The sequence below is a fragment of the Triticum aestivum genome, chromosome 2B (genome assembly GCF_018294505.1).
Source record: "Triticum aestivum cultivar Chinese Spring chromosome 2B, IWGSC CS RefSeq v2.1, whole genome shotgun sequence".
NCBI lineage: Eukaryota > Viridiplantae > Streptophyta > Magnoliopsida > Poales > Poaceae > Triticum > Triticum aestivum.
The window spans coordinates 766,238,134-766,252,035 of record NC_057798.1 but is presented as its reverse complement, the minus strand read 5'-3'; the positions used below and the strand labels follow the sequence as shown (position 1 = coordinate 766,252,035).

Genomic DNA, 13,902 nt, shown 5'->3' with positions numbered 1-13,902 from the left:
CACGAGCCAAAGGAACAACTCCTTCCAATTTTTCAGCCAACTGAGCATCTACAAATGATGTGGAGCTGCCGGAGTCCACCAGCATGAGTATTTCGTACCCCTGGAGCCATGCATGAACTTGGAATGCCTTTGGCGAGGTGTCACCTGACAGAGCATGCTTGGAAATGGCCATAGCAGTCTCCACCGGTTGCGTCTGCTCATTATCAAGGACAGAGTCGATGCCGAAGAGCTCCAAAAGGTCCTCGACCACATGGAGTTGTACGGTGGTGGGGCATGTATGATCATGGCCCCAGCGCTCACCGCACTTGAAGCAAAGCCCTCAAGCACGCCGATACTCGCGTAGTGCCTTGACCTTGGAGCTATCCGCGCGGGCGCCGTCGAGCCCACGGCGATCGATAGTTGCGGGTGCCGCGGGAGCAGGCGTCAGGCGTGGTGGAGGAGGCGGTAGAGGAAGTGCTCCTCCTGGTCGCGGCCCCGTGTTCACCGCACGCGGTGGTGGCAGCAGTGGTGCTGTCGAGTAGGCGCATCCCGCGACTTCCTCCTAGAGTAAGGCGAGTGAACACGCCGTATCCAGATCAGGTGGTCTCTGCACCAGAACCACCGCACGGATGTCCGCCCGTAGACCCTCGACAAAACGAGTCAAGTAAAAATATGGATGAGTGTTGTCAGAATATTTGACCAAATGATTCATTATTGATTCAAAACGCTTAATGTAATCTGCAACAGAAGCGGTCTGTCGAACTGTATAAAACTACGAATCAAATGCTGGTGCTTGTCTCGACCAAACCGCGTACTGAGTAAAGCAGCAAAGGATTCCCAATCGAAGTCTGACAACTTGTTCTGAACCGATTGCAACCAGATGGACGCAGTACCAGAGAAATAGAGTGCAGCCATGGGTACCCAAAATGTGGAGTGAATTCCAAACATGCTGAAGTACTGCTCGCATTCCACAGTTTTGGATTCTCGCCGGCGAACTATGGAAATACCACAGAAGGATGGGCTTGCCCCAATCCGGCGAGCAATTGACTTGCATGAGAGAAAGGAGAAGCTACAGGACCAGGCGATTGAGTACTGACCAGTGCCCGGGACGGGCACTGGCGGCGTGGCCAGCACCTGCTCCTGGTGGAGGAAGGCGTCGCGGTGGTCATCTGACCCGTGTGGCTGCACCTGCACGGTCGGTTTGGCGCCAGGATGAACGCCGGCCGCAGTGAGGGCGGAAGCAGTCGTCGACGGTCCCTGCGGTGCCACACTGAGCGCTGTCGCCGCAGGCGGTCGTCCTTGTTGCAGCTCCGCCACCGCGTCGGTGAGCTGATCGACGCGACGCTTGAGATCGGGCCGCCACGCGACCAGATCGTCCAGCTTGGCCGTGTGCGCGTGGATCGCGGCCGTGTTGCTCCGGAGCTCGATGCATAACTCGTCCATGGACTTGGTGATCTTGTCCATGTACTCCTTCATGGTGGGATCCATGGCCTCGATCTATACACGAGCATGACGAAGACGCCTGGTTTCGATGAACAGAGCCAGATCGGAGTAGGGAAGGGGTGGTGGTTGTCTCTGATACCAGATGTGAGGGACTGGATGGGGTTCTGTCGATTGGATTCACCAGTAGCTCGAATTCGAGTAGCAGGATTTGATTGCAGACGAACTAGGGATTACAAGAATGGGGAATTGGGGATGGGGAAGTAGGTAGCCGCCATTGCCGTTTTCCCGATCCACTGGATGCTTGGCTTGGAGGAAGAGACTAGGTTAAGTAGTGGCAGCCGCTGGGCTGGGCCACACTCACACCCACTCCGGCCCACTCACTCGTGGGTTGCTCTTGCGAGCCTGTGGCAGTCTTGGTGGCGTGGGCGAGCCGTTGGAGTTGTTGCATGGTGGGGTCGCCACGTCAGGTGTGCTGACATTCAAGGGTAGCTAATAACTGCAACTGAATCAGGTATTTTCATAGACACGACTCAAGCAACCAATCTTTGCAGATTACTTAGCACGCTGCTCTGAGAGAAAACAAAAATCACCTACTTTCTTTCACACTGCAGCCTTCTTGACATGAATACCAATCCAGAAAACAAATTTCAGTACGACTGCAATACTGAAGTTGAACTGCATCTGGTTTTGTATTAAACCAGATCAAGATTTGGACCATCCTCCAGTCTCAGCTCATCAACAAGCATGTTGAGGAGTTGCTAAATATCCTCCACACCATGTTGTGGTTCTTCCCCTGCATAGAATTCAAGAACTCTACCCCTAACCTCAAACTAGCTGCAACCTGGAACATTGTTCAAACCCCTTTCGCTTATCAGCCCTCTCATCCATGCAGGGTCATCCAATTCCAATCTATCTGAGATTGCATATATCTTGGATGAAACCACGTAGTTCCACGAGTTTGGGGGCTCCAGCAGCATGATCCTGTTGATGACCCAAGCGCCGACCTCAACATTCATACATTTCTGACAAGCGGCGAGCAAAACCCCCAACATCACTGCATCTGCCTCACCAGGGATCTTCTCAATGAAATCCCATGATTCTTCTAAATGTCCGGCACGTGCCAGTAAATCAACCACGCATGACTCGACCTTGGGAAAGATTTCGAGCTCAGTTGTCAGGGAACTGAACCAACGCCGACCGTCTTTCAGTAACCCTGCATACAGAGTTGCAGACAAGCAGAAAGCACTCCTATGAAAGTGATGTCATGTGGCTGGAGCCCTTCCTCATTTCTCATCAGTTTAAACTGCTGAATAGCTTCATGGCCTCGCCCATTAAAGGCAAGACCACAAATCAAGGCGTTCCATGAGGCTTCATTCTTGCATGGCAATTTCCCAAATGCTTGTATGACTCTGGTGAGATTTCCACACTTTGAGTGCATATCCACCAAAGCAGTCCCAATGTAGACATTGGTGTAGAAGCCTCTTTTTGAGGCATAGCTGGCGAGTCAGTGCCTAGCTCCAGAGCACCCCAACCAGGGTTATCTTATATGGACGCGCCTCTTCTTGTCGCATGCTGTGAAACAATGAAATGGCTTCCTTTGACATGTCGTAGCCGTACTTCGCATGCCTGCATTATCATACACACCATACACAAATGGTCAGGCCAGATAAGATTACTTACATTCATCAGAAACTATTTTGAAATGAGAACCAATGTGGATCCATCGATACTTGCCTGGTGATCATAGCACTCCAAGCGACGTTATCCTTGTCAACGATGCCATCGAAAACTCTTTGAGCCTCCGCCACCTCCCCGCACTTCTCATAGATCCTAATGAAAGCTGAGCCGACGAGTGATCCCACCTCAATGCCCACACATTTCACCTAGTCCTCCAACCACCTACCAAGCACCAAGCCTCCAGCATCCCTACACACTGCAGGCACAATCGCCACCATCACCGCTTTGGGTGCCACCGCACGCTCGGCAACCATTGCACGAAACATCTGCGCCACATCAGTGTCATACCCGCCCGCTCATACTACACTTTTATCATGGAGTTCCAAGAGACAACGTCCCGTTAGGGAATTCTATCGAACACCTTGGGATCGGCGCGGGGACAGACGAGGTTGGAGTACATGGTGATGCGGGAATGCTCGGTGTGGTCGTGGCTCTACAGCCCCAGCTTCTGCAGGAGCGTGTGCGCAGAGACGGCGAAGGTAGGCGCCGGGCACCGGGCCGCGGCGAGGAGGAGGAACGGGAGAGTGTAGGCACCAGGGCGGACCACGGAGGAGAGCATTAGAGCATCTCCAGTCGCGGCCCCAACAGGCCCTTCCCAGGCGTTTTTGTCGCGCCGGCGCCCAAAATTCGGCCCAATTGCGCCCCCAGGAACCCATTTTTCGCCAGCTTGGGCCGAAATCGGCGCCGGCAGCCCTAGGCCGAACCCGGTGCACTGGGGGGCGCTCGTGGGCGCTGGGGCGAGGGGTTTTGGCGCGAAAGATCGGCGGGCCCGCCGAGTCAGCGGCACGCGCCTCGTCTTCCCCAGAACGCCTCGGTTTCCCGTGGGGAAAGGCTGCCGCCGGTCAGCCTTGCCATCGATTCCTCACGGGCGGGCAGGCGCGGCGACGCCTCCCCTTATGCCACGTGTTCACACGACCTGGGGCTATATAATGCAGAGGCTTCCCTCGCCGCTGGCCATACCAGCCCGAGTCCGCCGAGCCCAAACCAGCCGCCGTCCCTTCCTTCCGCCGCCGAGCTCTGCCGCTCTCCCCTTCCCTCTCCTTCCCCTTCTCTCTCCATGGCCGAATGCTTCCCCGGCGACACCACGGCGGCCAACGGCTTCGGCCGCCACACGCTCCAGGAGTGCGAGTCCTGGCTTCTCTTCGAGGCGAACATCCCGGCGCCGCCAGACATGCGCGCCGGGCCGACGGGGTGGAAGCTCAGCAACGGCGGCATCCCCATCCCCCCTGTTCCCGACATCGATGCGTGCCCCAGCGTCTTCGCCGCCGAGGTCGACCGCGTGCGGTTTTCCCTGTCGGAGGAGCAACGTGCCCTCCCCCAGTATGCCGCCGACAACCACGCGGCTTGGACGAAATATTTCCAGCGGCGGCAGGCGCAGAGACTGGCGTCCACCAATGGGGCGCCGGTGGTCGGCAGCACAAAGAACAGCGACGGCCGCCGCGTCTGGTGGGGGGTCCCCGGCCGCAACCTGCACGAGGTGATCGCACACCTCAAGGGCGGCAACAACCCGCCGCTAGCGTACCCAGCCGCGGTGGTCGTGCTGGCCCCTCACCGGAGCGCCGGGCCGTGGGTGCCCAGGAGGTTCGCCGCCTCCTCCTCCTCCCACTCTTCCTCCTCCTCCTCCTCCCACTCTTCCTCCTCCTCCCTCTCCTCATCCCACTCTTCCGGCTCGCCGGCGCTCTTCGGCGTCAAGGCAGAGCCCGTCGCGAAGACGCCGCTCGGCTGACGACCTGCAGCGCCGGCATCGTCATCAACGAGGGCGGCCGGCGTGCCACCTCCTTGGCTCCTTCGCGTTTCATCAAGCCCAAGACGGAGCCGGGCCTCACCGCCGTCAAGCCGGAGTCAGGGCTCCCCGTCGTGAAGACGGATCCTGTCAAGGAGGAGGCACTCGACGACGAAGTGGCCCTCAAATGGGCGCGCGACGACTGGGTGCAGACGGAGAGGGAGTGCCAGCGCACCGCCTTCGCGTGGTTCAAAGCTCGCCGCCGTGGCCGGGACGAGGAAGGCATCGTCGTCCTCGTCGACAGCGACGACGACGACGATGCGCCGCCACCGCCTGTCCGCCATGGAGACGGCGGGCAGGGGTCCAGCAGCAGCGGCCGCGGCATCAAGAAGGAGAAGGCCGACAACGACGACGAGGACGACGACGATGTCGGCGACTTCGCCGCGCTGATCGACTTCGTCCCCCCGTAGTTTGCTTTTTTTAATAATTTATGTAAAACACCGAACATGTTCAATATGAATATCAAGTTTGCCAAATTTTAGCCGAACTTTGCTGAATTCAAATAGAAAAATGCGTTTGGGGCAACCCTGGGGCGAGCGGCTGGGAACCAGCTCGCTCCCGTGCCGATTTTAGCGCCGGCTCGCGCCCAGGGGGCGCGTAAAATCGCTGCCTGGGGGGCCAATGGCTGGATATGCTCTTAGGAGGGAGAGTTGGAGGAGAAGGCGGTGAGGGCGGGCTGGGAGTTGACCGGGAGCATGGCGTAGTCGGAGGCGGAGATGGCGGTGGGGGCGGCCACGAAGGAAGCCATGGGTGACGTTCGTTCGTTTGGTTTTTTTAGCAACCGTTCGTTCGTTTGGTATTCCCCCGTTTCAGCTTAGAGCATCTCTAGCTGCGCCCACAACAGGCCCTCCCCAGGCGTTTTTGCCGCGCCGGCGCCCAAAAGTCGGCCCAGTCACGTCCCCAGTAGCCCGTTTTTCGCCGGCTCAGGCCGAAACTGGTGCCGGCGGACCCAGGCCGAACCCGGCGCGCTGGGGGGCACCTGGGGCGGTGACACAAGCGGAAAGGGGCGCGGGGCCGCTTTGTCGGTGAGTCGAGAGCTTCTTCCGCCGTTTCTTCCCGCTTTCCCCCCTTCCCTCCCATTATCTCCATTCCTCCCGCCAATCTCCCTCTCGCTCGCCTCCCTGCCCGCCGCCATGCCGCCGAAGAAGTACGTGATCCCCCGCGCCGCGACAACCGCGACCGCCTCCGTCGCCCAGCCGAAGCAGAGGAAGCCGAGGGCGCCGTCGTCCAAGCCACCGGGCATGACAAACACCGAGTGGATGGCGGAAGTTCAGCGACGAGAGGCTGTCACCGCCGACCGGTGGAACAGGGCAATCGCCAAGAAGGCCCGTGACAACGCGGCGCGTGCGGCTGCGGCTGTGGCGGACCAAGCCGAGGCCGAGGCGACTCGCGTGGGGATGATGAAAACCACCAGCGGCCACGCTCAGCACGCGCCCTGGAGCCCAAGTGATGATGTCTCCACGACTCCCCACAGCACAGAAGCCACGCCGACGCCGCCCAGCACAGAAGAAGATCCGACCCCGCCAAGCGCGCGCACGCCGACTCCGCCGACGCCGGAGGCCGACCTCGCCGTCTAATGCGCTGCACGCGCGTCTTTTCTGTTTTGTACGCCGAACTTTTCATTCGATCGCCGAACTGTGGCCGCTCGATCGCCGGATTTGTGGCGTCTATTTTGTGAGCGGAAATAACTACGTTTGAATTTGCCGTGGCTTAGGGGTGGCGCCTGGTGGTGTGGCTAGGAGCTAGGCCGCTCCCAGGGGTCAATCTAGCGCCGGTCCGCTCTTTTTCGGCACCGTGGGGGCTGAACGGTTGGAGATGCTCTTACGAGGCAGACACCTTACGGCCCACATGTCTACCAAGCTCATTTCACTTTTGATAACACAGTTCTTAGCGGGCCACCGCAATGGCAACGCCGCCGCCACCAGCGTTCGTGTACCGGATCAGCAGGGGGGTGAGTGGGCGGAGCTTCAGCGCACCGGCGGGACGCTCGGCGGCGACCTCGACTGCTCCACCGGCTGCTTCCACGGTCAGGTACAGCCCTCCCTCCAGATCTCTCGGTTTGTCAGATTCTAGCATAGATTCTGTCTGATTTCTCAGTAGATTTCTCCCTGTACTGCTTGATTTGGACTTGGGCATGGCCATGGATTTCGTTGCTCTGATTATGCCCAGTAATCAATACTAAATGGCTGTTACTTCTGATTGAATCTTTCAGTTTATTTAGGTTGGTACTACCGAGCAAGCTATTGAAGAATGAATCATGGAACGAGATGTAGATCAATGCTATTGAAAAGAACACTCATATTACAACATATTATACCAACAGAAAATCAAATTCAGTAAATTTCTTCTACTGAGAAATTAAAATTGAAAATGATGCGCTCTTAGGCTGTATTTTGGTGAAAAGGGACAGACATGTTTATGCACATACTCTGCAATATGCTCTTACTACACTAGTTTTGAGACGTTTTTACTTAGGCCAGTAGTAGCTGCCGGCCAAATGACCGACCGACCGCCGGCTAGGTAGTATCCATGTTGTACTCATTGCTATTGACAACATAGTTGCAAGATGGATTGTCACCGGCAACAAGCCTTGCCAAAGAGGAGATCGAGAGACGGCATTGAGATTGTTGTGAGAGTCAAACCTCTCAAAGTATGCGTACCAAATCCTGAAATCATGTGATGCAGCCTCAAGAATGATGGTTGGATCATGATAATGCCCTTTGTACTGGCGTTGCCATGCCACAGGACAATTCTTTCATGTCCAATGCATACAGTCAATTGTTCCAAGCATTCTAGGCGGCTAGGCCAAACTCTCTTCATTTGCTGCTATGAGCCTCTGTTATCTTTATCATTGGGAGCCCTCAAATACTCTGCTCCATAGATTTCGAACACATCACCACATAATCAGCATCACATAATCATCTCCTACTACACTTTAGGATTAGGTCTTCCCCAATTAGAACTAGCATACTCATCAATGGCATGGGCTGGACATCCATAAGCATGGACTCGCACGGCTGCGGTAGTCTTGAACAATGTGCTTGCACTTGTTTCTCCCGCTGCATTCTTTCTTAGTTGAAATCAAGGATCATGTTTCTCCACGACATTTGTAATGGTGTTGAAAAGGTCTCGGTGCATCCCAAATATGCGCAGAAATAAGAAGCATATACTGCATTTGACGCAAAATAACCCCTCACTAAACCATCATTACCCATGATTCTATCTTGAAGAAACGTCCTTGACCAAACCGTGAACCGAGCCTTGGCCATTGGAAATCCTCCTGAATAGATACCATGGCAGCCTCCAACTGAAACTCATCATCTTCTTCCTCCTCCGATGATGAATCGTTGAAAATCATCTCTCATAACCTCTTCCTCTACACAATTTGAGACCTTTCTTTGATGAAAACAGAAGAAAAAAAAGATCATAGAGGCATTAAAATACCTGCAGGGCACTGAAAAGGGGAATTTATTTGAATGGCAATATTGTTAGTATATATTAACCGTTGCAAAGGACCTATCCTACCTAAGTGTATATTTTAAGTTTGTACAACAAGTACATCCTCGGTTCCATATTAAGTTTGTATTAAATCAGCGATACTTAGTACGAAACAAGGGAGTACTTATTTTAAATAAATTACCTCCCCCGTTGAACTTTTTGACGAGCCTGTCCAGAAAAGCAAGACATTCCTTGTCTCCGGTGTGACCGAGGGCTGCAGCTGTGGCAGCAGGCGAGGAATGGAAGGAGCCATCCCGACACCGCAATCTGAGTAGCTTTTCCCAGTCTAATTGCAAGTCTACTATTCCCTCCAAGCTATAAAGTAGGGTCGTTGGTATGGTGTGTAGTACATTCAGAGGTATCCTACAATTCGAGTCAGATGATGCTTAATTATACATAGACTATTCAATTCAATTTATAAATCCAGGTTTTTGTATGTATGCATACTTAGAGAGCTTTAGATTTCTCTTGGCATATATCTCTTCAAGAACCGGGTGATTATACGGGATGTCCAAATCCAGGTCCTTGGCCTTCTCTAGGGTTGCTGGGAAGTTAATCTCGAAGCCACATGGCATCCAGTCCTGTTCTTCTTCTACTAACCTGCTCATATTTTCTTGGACAAATAACACACCTGCAACATAGATTGTTCTCTCTACATTAGATATTTGAAGAAACCCTGTGGACAACGATACAAAATTTGATCAAAAAATAACCCAGTGATCAATTTACCTCTGTCACACAAGTCGTCGCTGTCAATGTTCCAAGACTTCACTGCCACTACACATGCCAGGGTGCTGATAATCCGATCTTGGACCATAAAGAAAGCAGGGTCACCCCACGAACCATCTGGTAGTTGATTTTGTACAATCCAGTCGATGCATGAGGGGAATTGCGGTTTCTCATCTCCGTCAAAGTTCTTGACAAGGGCGACCAATGCCGTGTCATAGGCTGAAACAGTCGTCGCCGTCTCATCATCACCCAATGACCCCAGTGCCGTCCTTATGGCATTGATCATCTGCTGCTTGCTTGGTTCGTCCTTCAGGAAGATTGATATTGGGTTTTGATCAGGGTTCAGTAAAGTATATGCACATTTGTCATCTTGTGTCCACTAGTGGTTATTCTGCTCAAAATTAGTTAATCCATATGCATATATATGCTCACCGTGTATTGTCCATATTCATCAACTGTCCATTCACGCTCTTCTGCCTCCAAATATGATGGGGATTTGCTACTTAGCACGAACCCTAGATATCAGGCATGTAATTAAGTTGAAAAGAACATGCAAGTATGAAAATATGGAAGCTTCTGTCAAATGAAATCAAAGGTATAACTCACCCCACATGAAATTCTCCACCCAAAGTATGAAAATATGACAGCTTCTGTCATATGAAATCAAAGGTACTTAGCACTTTCCATTATTTCATATGACACAAGTCGTCCATATTGAACATTAATTAAAGGCATCTCTAGCAGAACTCCTATCTAGCCCATTAAACACGTCTCACCCCTTAACTCCTCAAATTTGAGGAGTTAAGAAAACACGAACCTATTTTTTTTTTAAAAACACGAACCTAACCAAACTCTCAAATTTAACTCACCCCACATGAAAGTCTCTCTTTCTCTTCCTCTTCCTTCCATGCGGCCAATGACGACTTCTTGCCACTAGATGATGTCCATTAGGTAGCTACGACCTAGGATAGGTTCACCCTAAAAGTAATTTGAGAGAGGCTTATCGTGCACGACAAAGTAGTCGAGAAGGTAGGTACATTTCATCGTCCACAGGACATTGCTTGGGCGCTTCTTGGTCTGAATCGGTTCTTCCCTCATCCTTCTCCTAGTGGTGTCTTGGCATGGTCCGGAACACAAGGATTCATCGGAATTAGTGATGGCGCACGGTGCCCTTTTTCCTTGTGCATGAGGTTTTCTGCTGTAGGTGTTTGTCCGCGCGTGCTGCATCTCTTCATGGCCGGGGACGACTGGGAGGAGCACCACCAGGAAAGCACGATGAGGAGGAGCGCCGCTTTGGCCCGAGACAAAGGAAAAGGCGAAAAAGTGAAGAAAAAAAGTTCAGCAAATTCTCGCCGGAACGGAGGTCGGCGGGGCTACAGGGTGTTGTCTCGCGTGCGGGGTTGTTGCTGGAGGCAAGGAACATGGCAGGGGCGGCGTTGCCGTGCAAGCGACCTGAGAAAAGAGAGAGGCGGCTGCGCGCGAGAGAGAATATTTTGCTAGGACTTGCTTTTGTTCTCCGAAAGTTAAGAGGTGGACCACCTTTGTCTACATTTTTTTGAGGAGTTAAATGTTTTGAGAGTTCGGCTAAATGTAGCTTAATTCCTAAAAATAAATCAAAGAGAATCTTTGGAGGAGTTGTTCCCTTTTAAGGCCCTGTTCGGTGTCCCTCCAATCCACCACTCTGCTCCCGGAGCTTGTGGAGCTGCAGTTGAAAATGACAGAGCTGCAGTTTCCTCGCTCCACAGATTTCGGGAGTTGGTGGATTAGCGAATAGGGTCTAAGTGTTCACTAGAGATGCCCTAACTACAGTTATTACGGCAGCGCTCAAATTATTTCTCAACGAAGGCGAGCTCTTTTACTGTACCCATAAATTTATATAGGCCGATCATTTCTCTCAATCTAACGGTTAGATTTTATCCATACTCCGAAACAGCAATCAGGGAGTACCGCTAACCAATGCCAGGGAGTACCATCGTTTTAGGGGTAAAATCGTAATGGGGTGCCGATGGTGACGAGAATACAGTTACTAACAATGAGCTTCGCCGACGATGGTACCGTAGACTCGTAGTCTGGCGTGTAGAAGCCATGGCGGAGCTGGACTGCCGGCCAGCTGATGCAGTCACGTGCCGGTGCGGAAAACCAATCGAGATGTTGCTCTCTGGCCAAAACTTAAAACTGAATCAATCTGGCCGCGTCTAATCGGCACTGCAATACTACTTCATGCCGGCGGAATTGAGAACACTAATTTGAGTGATTATAAGGCCCATTGATTGAAGAAAGGATATATCTGAGTTGCAGGCATCAATCGGCCTTGTATGTGCGTGTGGTGCGATCTGAGATGCGTTTGATCCTACTGCAATCAGTTCGTAGCCTAGATGTGTTTGATCCTACCGGCAGATTAGGCATGAGTGACATGCCCAGCGCAGCGGCATGCGTGCGCAGCCCCATCCTTGAAGTAGATGCAATGATGGGTGACCGCCAGCCCCCACTTCATCCGTGCCGGCGGCGGAAGGTGTCATTAGGTTAAATAAAACTGTCCACTAATAAAAACAATAAAAAGTCTATAATACCCTTCTTCATCAACGGTTAGATTTCATTGGTACTCCATCCACCTTCTAGGAGTACCGGGGTACGGTAAAAACTCCCACGAAGGCATGCATGCATTCACGTCAGGAGATTGATAGAACATGATTACCAGATCGTCGACGCTGAGACTGTAGGTGCAGGGAAAGCGGTTGCCATGGCATGGCTGTAGGCCGGTCGAGCACGGGAACATGCCAGCCTGAAGTGGTAAACGTTACCATCCTCCGAACCTTTTGATGTTAGCAGAGTGATGAGCTCCTGCTAGTCTGCTACCTCCATCATTTAGTATTTATATAAGGCTTCAGTGGACGAATCACAATTGATAATAGAGACAAGCAGTGGTGGTGAGAGCGACGGCTGACAATACTTTTTATTAGGCTCCATTTGGGTGTAGACATTCAAGGCCTTGGCATTGAACTAGGAAAAAAAAATTCCTAAGACATTCATATTGAGCTTCAAAGCCAGCTCTAGTGTTTGGATATTCTTGAATTTGGCACTTGGAATTCAAGGAGAGCAACATTTCCAATTCTAGGTTTGATGCACGGAGTGTAGAATTACAAATTTATATGTGTATGAACAACATATTTTATTGTACAAGTATAAAAATGGAATCTGCACAATATATGCATATTTTATTCTACGGATAACTCTTTTGTAGTGCTATCATATGTTGGTAGCTCCCTCGCCCCTCCCTCGTCGCACCCGTAGGAGACATGGAGGGCTCTCCCGTCGCACCCACCAGTCTCCTTCTCCCCCACACTCCTCCCTCGCCGCCGCCAGAAGGCGTGGCCGGGCAACGCCTGGCTCGCGTCGGGCGCGGCGGGGCCCTTTTACTCCTTGCTCAGGGGTGCTGCAGCGGGGCGGCATCCTTGCGCCAGGGCGGCGCGCCGGCGTGGGGCGCGTCGAGGATGGTGGCGCTCAGTGCCCCTACGACAGCGGGGCGCGGGTGGGTGACGTCTTGGAGTACCTCGTGATGGAGGGGGGGTCCCTGCACCGTTGCCAGTCTGTGTCGGGATCTGGCCCGATCTGGATCCAGGGGATTGCAGATGACGTGGGCGGCAGTCAGGGCAGCGCCCCTACTGCGCGGCGGTGATTGGAGACTCCATGATCGGCAGTGTGGCGACTGCCTGCAGATGGTTGGCTTCAATGGTTGCGGATCTAGCATCCTGTACAGATCCATCTCGGTTTGGTCTAGGCCTGTCGGTGGCGCGAAGACGACCGGTGAGGGGCAGCTGGAGGCTCCCTGCCGGTATGCCGACGGCGGCCCTCGTCTCCGAGGCAAGGCTCCGTTTGGTTCCACCCAGCTGTGAGTTCGGGAGATGCAACTTCCGGTGAAAATTGCGCCGACTTCGGTCATGGAAGATGATGGTGGTGTCTATGACGTCGTTCCCTTCTCGAGGCGTCGTTGTTGCAGGTCGTGGAACCCCACCCGTGATGCTCCGGGGGAAACCCAAGATCTGGATCTACCAGATCGGACGATGATGGAACCTTCGATGCCATTGTCCCTCCGGGTGGCATCGTTTTGGAGAAAATGCTGGTTGGACGGGACAAGCGGAGGAGCGGTGTCGCACTCACCGCAAGGCTGACAGCGGATCCCGGTGGCATGGCGCTGCGGAGGTTCGGTGACGGGCGCGTGTGGACTGATATACGTGCAGGGTGGTGGAGTTATCTGGCGCCGTGGTGGCGTCGATGGCAGGCCAGGCAAGGTCAATGCATCAGTTCCTGCTCTGGAGATAGACCGGTAGAAGATGGCGGCGGCAGCCTCTGAGAGTGCGCAGGACTGGTATGGGACCCAGTCCAAGTGTGTGCCTGGGCGGGGGCACTAGTGCAGAACCGGGCTTTAGCGCCGGTTCGTAAGGGCCTTTAGTGCCGGTTCTACAACCGGCACTAAAGAGTAGAGACTAAAGCCCCCCCCCCCCTTACTACCATTCGGCACAAACCGGCGCTAAAGTGCCACCACATGGCACGAGCCAGGCCCGGGTGCTAGTAGACCATTAGTACCGGTTGGTAACACCAACCGGTACTAAATGTTTGGGGGGGTATTGGTTTTATTTTTTTATTTTTCATTAATTTTGTGTTTTCCATTTAATTCTTTTTTGTTTGCCGGTATTTTATGATACTATAAATTGTACACGTTATGCATATATATA

General features: G+C 53.0%; 1 protein-coding gene and 1 pseudogene across 1 annotated transcript in view; both read right to left on the bottom strand.

Annotated features, from left to right (window-relative positions):
* Positions 1 to 2,114: 2,114 nt before the first annotated feature.
* On the bottom strand, positions 2,115 to 3,718 carry LOC123042587 (pentatricopeptide repeat-containing protein At2g34400-like; annotated as a pseudogene).
* Positions 3,719 to 8,532: 4,814 nt separating this feature from the next.
* LOC123039585 (syn-copalyl diphosphate synthase, chloroplastic-like) overlaps positions 8,533 to 13,902 on the bottom strand; it is a 23,737-nt gene continuing 18,367 nt past the window's right edge. Inside the window, exons 3-7 of the mRNA XM_044462690.1 lie at positions 9,776 to 9,819; positions 9,602 to 9,684; positions 9,170 to 9,476; positions 8,888 to 9,071; positions 8,533 to 8,803 (exon numbers count right to left, since the gene is read on the bottom strand). Of these exons, the coding sequence (XP_044318625.1) occupies positions 8,533 to 8,803; positions 8,888 to 9,071; positions 9,170 to 9,476; positions 9,602 to 9,684; positions 9,776 to 9,819 (889 nt within the window). The remainder of the gene's footprint in view (positions 8,804 to 8,887; positions 9,072 to 9,169; positions 9,477 to 9,601; positions 9,685 to 9,775; positions 9,820 to 13,902) is intronic.